Source organism: Oncorhynchus keta, chromosome 8, assembly GCF_023373465.1.
Source record: "Oncorhynchus keta strain PuntledgeMale-10-30-2019 chromosome 8, Oket_V2, whole genome shotgun sequence".
NCBI lineage: Eukaryota > Metazoa > Chordata > Actinopteri > Salmoniformes > Salmonidae > Oncorhynchus > Oncorhynchus keta.
The window spans coordinates 12,711,428-12,717,577 of NC_068428.1; the positions used below are offsets into that span (position 1 = coordinate 12,711,428).

The 6,150-nt window shown below is 42.7% G+C and overlaps 1 protein-coding gene across 1 annotated transcript; it reads right to left on the reverse strand.

The window, feature by feature from the left end:
- Positions 1-2,496: 2,496 nt before the first annotated feature.
- Positions 2,497-4,294, reverse strand: LOC118386797 (NADH dehydrogenase [ubiquinone] 1 alpha subcomplex assembly factor 4-like). The gene is made up of 3 exons (XM_035774642.2): positions 4,067-4,294; positions 3,580-3,671; positions 2,497-3,489 (listed from the first exon to the last, which is right to left on the reverse strand). The coding sequence occupies exons 1-3, from the start codon at positions 4,197-4,199 to the stop codon at positions 3,181-3,183; spliced, it is 534 nt and encodes a 177-aa protein (XP_035630535.1). The 5' UTR covers positions 4,200-4,294; the 3' UTR covers positions 2,497-3,180.
- Between the last annotated feature and the right edge of the window lie 1,856 nt (positions 4,295-6,150).

The window sequence follows — 6,150 nt, forward strand, 5'->3', positions numbered from 1 at the left end:
CCAAAAGCACAAGCTTGTTTTACTCCAATGTTTGTAAACAATCTCCATGTAAACACTGTATGACATTGTTAAAACTATACATTTCAATAACATGGATGGTTAGTCCTTGCATCCATAGCTCTGGGCTGGGAAATTGAGTTTTGGTGCCTGTACAGCCGACAAGCACTAGCTAATGCTACCTGTATACAGATTGAGCCAAATATCAATATATCCTCCCAAAATAACATTGTGATAAGTAACTGTATAGATTTCCCCCTCCATAACTAATAGCTCTGTGTACTGTTAGGGACCACTGTAGCAAGTGTTGACTTTAGTATCAGTCTGTTCCAGGTGCCCTGCGCTGTTGAGGGTAACCACTAGAGCAAGAAATAGTTCATGGGCGGCAGGTAGCCTAGCGGTTAAGAGCGTTGGGCCAGTAACTGAAAGGTTGCTGGTTTGAATCCCCGAGCCAACTAGGTGAAAAATGTGCTCTTGAGCAAGGCACTTAACCCTAATTGCTTGCAAGTCACTCTGGATAAAGAGCGTCTGCTAAAATATAAATGTATGAACTTGAGTGGTTACATTTCTCCAAGGCCATCCCTCTGCTTCCTACCAAAACACAGGAGGAGTGTCCGCTTCGTCGTTCTTTTTTAAACAATGTCCACTATTTTGCTCAAATAATGTGTTTGAGGGCCCCCCGGGTGGCGCAGTGGTTAAGGGCGCTGTACTGCAGCGCCAGCTGTGCCACCAGAGACCACCAGAGACCCAGGCTCTGTCGCAACCGGCGGCGACGCACAATTGGCCCAACGTTGTCCGGGTTAGGGAGGTTTGGCCGGTAGGGATATCCTTGTCTCATCGCGCACCAGCGACTCCTGTGGCGGGCCGGGCGCAATGCGCGCTAACCAAGGTTGCATGGTGTTTCCTCCGACACATTGGTGCGGCTGACTTCCGGGTTGGATGCGTGTTAAGAAGCAGTGCGGCTTGGTTGAGTTGTGTATTGGAGGACTTTCAACCTTCGTCTCTGAGACAAGACAGTAGCTACTAAAACAATTGGATACCACAAAATTGGGGAGAAAAAGGGGTAAAAATTCTAAACAAAAATAATGTGTTTGATTTATTAAATGAAACATCACAACAATCCACATCATCAACGGAAAGTAAACAGCATCATCATGATTCTTTTATGAAATAAATTACCCTGCAAAGTGTACAAAACATTAGGAACACCTTCCTAATATTGAGTTGAACCCCCTTTTTGCCCTCAGAAATGCCTCAATGGACTTTTCAAGGTGTCGAAACCGTTCCACAGGGATGCTGGCCCATGTGGACTCCAATGTTTCCCACAGTTGTGTCAAGTTGGCTAGATGTCCATTGGGTGGTGGACCATTCTTGATACACACAAGCAACTGTTGAGTGTGAAAAACCCAGCAGAAATATTGCACAGTCATGCAAACTCCATGGACAAACATTGGCAGTAGAATGGCTTTACTGACGAGCTCATTGACTTTCAACGTGGCACCGTCATAAGATGCCACCTTTCAAACAAGTCAGTTCGTAAAATTTCTACCCTGTTAGAGCTGCCACGGTCAACTGTAAGTGCTGTTATTTTGTAGTGGAAACGTCTAGGAGCAACAACGGCTCAGCCGCGAAGTGGTAGGTCACATGCTCACAGAACGGGACCTGCGAGTGCTTAACCGTGTAAAAATAATCTGTCCTGAGTTGCAACACTCACCACCGACTTCCAAACTGCCTCTGGAAGCAACGTCAGCACAATAACTTTTCGTCCGGAGTTTCTTGAAATTGGTTTCCATGGCCAAGCAGCCGCACACAAGCCTACGATTACTATGCGCAACGCCAAGCTTCAGCTGGAGTGCTATAAAGCTCGCCACCATTGGACTCTGGAGTGATGAATTACGCTTCACCATCTGGCAGTCTGACAGACAAATGAGGGTTTTGGCGGATGCTAGAACGCTACCGGCCCGAATGCATAGTGCCAACTGTAAAGTTTGGTGGAGGAGGAATAATGGTCCGGGGCTGTTTTTCATGTTTCGGGCTAGGCCCCTTAGTTCCAGAAGGGAATCTTAACGCTATAGCATACAATGACATTCTAGATTATTCTGTGCTTCCAACTTTGTGGCAATAGTTTGGGGAAGGCCCTTTCCTGTTTCAGCATGACAATGCCCCCGTGCACAAAGCGAGGTCCATACAGAAATGGTTTGTTGAGATAGGTATGGAAGAACTTGACTGGCCTGCACAGAGCTCTGACCTCAATCCCGTCGAACACTTTTGGGATGAATTGGAATGCGAACTGCGAGCCAAACCTAATCGCCCAACATCAGTGCCCGACCTCACTAATGCTTGTGGCTGAATGGAAGCAAGTCCCCGCAGCAATGTTCCAACATCTAGTGGAAAGCCTTCCCAGAAGAGTGAAGGCTGTTTTAGCAGCAAAGGGGGGAACCAACTCCATATTAATGCCAATGATTTTGAAATGAGATGTTCGACGAGCAGGAGTCCACATACTTTTGGTCATGTAGTTTATATAATCATGATACAGTACTTAAAACACAAGTGCTTGCTTGGATACCCACGGAAGACAAACAAAATCCGACATCAAAATGTTTTCCCACTCTTAATGGGAATTACAGAAATACATAACATTGGCTCATATAAATGAAAAATTGAAGAGAGTACATTGCGATTTGTATAAAGATGCCAAATTAGCAAGTGACAGTCAATTTACTGTCAGTTGTGATACAGGGATGAAAGCCTTGTTAGGAAAGGAATTAGAGAAGTAGTATGAATGGATTTGCAGGCCAATATCGCATCATTCATTACAATTATAGAATTGGTTGATTTTGTCATTATTAAAATGCGTATCGAGATTTATTAAAGACTGACACAAATCATACGGAGTAGTGTTTTACGACCTTGCCGTTTAACAACACTGATCACCATTACCACAATGAAGTTCGCTTTCTTGGGAGTGGCGGTAACATGTCTGGCTCTGAACAGTAGTGTACTGGGTTTAAATCATGCGTCTCCCTCGTTTCGTAACAGAAAAACAAAATAATCCCACACTTACTCTATTCCTATCCTGAACCTTGAAGCAAGGCAGACAACCCGATAGTACATTTACATAAATAAATCATTCACTCGGCTGATAGATGTCTTGAAAGGCCAGGTATATACTGCATATCTGTCCTAGGTATCTTTGATCTGCTTTGAATCGTCCTTTGTCTTGGGAGGTATGATCTTAACCTCGAAGGGGATGAAATGCTCTAGAAGTGCTTTAGTGTCTTTCAAGTCAAGAGAGTACTCCTGGGCAACCTTGTCCAATGTCCATGTTTGGGGAGCATTCTTGTGATTGTTAAGAGCTTTTAGGGCCTCAGCAATAGACAGTTTGCCTTTGGGGACATCAGTGAGCTCCACGATCCCATAGGGGTCCCCCGATAGGTTGAACTTCAGTGGCCTGCGCTCCTCCACGTTCTCCTCAGTCACCTCCTTTGGAGCCTGTTTGTATTGAAACAGAGTTGGGTGCCAATCAAGCAAATAGTCCTAATTTGAAATGTCAATTGAATAGTCATTATTTTAGGCTCTCACCTCGGTAGGATCCTTTGATTCCACATACACCGACTTCAGCAACCCCAGGAGGGGGTCGTTTCTCTTGTGGATGGCATCATTGATCTCGGTAACTGAAGGAAACAAAATCGTTTAGGCCTCAGGGGACAAAGAACAACATATTAAAGACGTGTGACTGTGATACAGACTGGTATGTACTGGCAGCAGATCATAACGTTAGAAGTAAAGGGTGAACCCTAGTGTTGAATGGGTCATTTGCCATCATTGCTGCTAATTAGTTAGGCATCTTAGCTTGTGCTTGTTACAGAATTGGAAAACCACAAATACGTACTCGACACTAAAACCTTGGTTTCAAATAGCTACACAGCTGTAACGTTAAGAAACCTAGCCAGGGCAGCAAGCTATGGTATACTTGCTAACAGCCTGGCTGGCGTAGCTACAGGCTGAGTTGACCCTCCCGACTTACACAAGTTCTTCAACGCAATAACAAAAATCGCTATGTACTCACCCTCTGTACTCTGAACAGGATCAATATGGGTCAGATGTCGGGGTGCCACTTCGGGTTTTGCCTTCCCAATCTCACGATGTACACGGTTTTCTAAATTAAAATCCCTAAACAACCGTGCAACGCGTGCCCCCATTTTTGACACAATCACCTCCAGGAACTCTCAATGCGCATTCCATGCTCGAACCGTCTAAGCCCTCTCTCGGGAGAACGGGTTCCAACATTTTCTACGGGGAGCGAGACGGTTCTATCATGGTAGCTGGAAATTATACAGCGACCCCGTCTGGCGCAGAGGACATCGAGCATCTTGTTCCGCGTCCATAATGATGCGAAGGCACACAATTACCGACAGGTGGCAGCAGAGCCCTGGAGCCTATACAGCACGAGCACAGTACAGGTAGGCAGAAAGGATGGGAAACCTATATGATGCCTCTGGTGTAGTGTACAGTTTGTTATTTGAGTGAATGTGAGTGACACGTCTAATCTGACGCTGGTTATCGTAGGTAAAGGTAAACACTAGAGTCTTACAGGTCTTCAGTCTTTTTTTCCTTTTTTTTTTTAATAGGAAAACATTATCATGCAGGTTTTACATTCATAAATGCAGTAAATATAACATCGGTATTTGTTTAGTGTATCTATAGGTTGAGTTTGAGTGAGTCTGACTTGGTTGTGGATTATATAGGAGCCTGGTTTGTGTTTTTTCTCTCTTGAGTAGCTTGGCCAGCCAAATCACCTTTACATAAGTGAACCCCACAGAGCACATCTGGCAATGATCTACTGCCAAGGACAAATATCAAAATACTGTAGCCTACAGTATTGGAGAGACAGACATTTTGCCTATACAGTGCCTTCAGAAAGTATTCACACCTTTTGACTTGTTCCACATTTTGTTGTGTTAAAGTGGGATCAAAATTGATTTAATTGTCATGTTTTTGTCAACGATCTACACAAAATACTCTGTAATGTCAAAGTAAATATATATATTTTTTTACATTGGTAAAAACAATTATGAAAAATAAAACAGTCATATATGTTGATTAGATAAGTATTCAACCCCCTGAGTCAATACATGTTAGAATCACCATTGGCAGCAATTACAGCTGTTAAGTCTTTCTGGGTAAGTCTCTAAGAGCGTTCCACACCTGGATTGGGCAACATTTGCATATTATTATTTTCAAAATTCTTCAAGCTCTGTCAAATTTGTTGTTCATCATTGCAGGACAACCTTTTTCAGTTCTTACCATAGATTTCCAAACAGAGTGAGTCCATGTCACTTATTATGTGACATAAGCACATTTTTTGCTCCTGAACGTACTTAGGCTTGCCATAAAAAAGGGGTTGAATACTTATTGACTCAAGAAATTTCAGCTTTTAATTTTTAATTAATTTGTAAACATTTCTGAAAACATAATTCCACTTTGACATTATGGGGTATTGTGTGTAGGCCAGTGACCCCCCAAAAATCTCAACTTAATCCATTTTAAAATCAGGCTGTAACACAACAAAATGTGTAAAAAGGCATGTGGTGTTCTTTCTGAAGGCACTGTAGATCATTTGACTCGTGTGCCACTACTCACGTTCATAGGAATTGACAGCTTAAGTGGCATTTGAGCAATGATGAAAATGTGTCAAAGGTCAGGGACTACGTACATTTGATATGGCTACCTCACTACCTGGGTCATGTTTCTGACAGTCGGATCAGTCCTAAACACAGCCACGGCCATTGAGATTAATGATGAACTCATTGTACTACAGTACCAGTCAAAGGTTTGGACACACCTACTCATTTAAGGGTTTTTCTTTATTTTTGCTATTTTCTACATTGTAGAAAATAGTGCGCAAAGTAGCCATCAAGGCAAAAGGTGGCTACTTTGAAGAATCTAAAATATATTTAGATTTGTTTAACACTTTTTTGGTTCCTAACATGATTCCATATGTGTTATTTCATAGTTTTGATTTCTTCACTATTATTCTACAATGTGGAACAAAGTAAAAAATTAAGAAAAGCCCTTGAATGAGAAGTGTACAAACCTTTGACAGGTACTGTATATCACCACAACATTTGAGACATGATACTGGTACCCTTT

Excerpts from the sequence above, each read along its gene's own strand:
- LOC118386797 (XM_035774642.2), bottom strand. The coding sequence starts at position 4,199 with ATGGGGGCACGCGTTGCACGGTTGTTTAGGGATTTTAATTTAGAAAAC. Across the intron at positions 3,672-4,066 it reads TCCTGTTCAGAGTACAGAGG|TTACCGAGATCAATGATGCC; the intron begins GTGAGTACATAG and ends TGTTTCCTTCAG. Across the intron at positions 3,490-3,579 it reads AATCAAAGGATCCTACCGAG|GCTCCAAAGGAGGTGACTGA; the intron begins GTGAGAGCCTAA and ends CAATACAAACAG.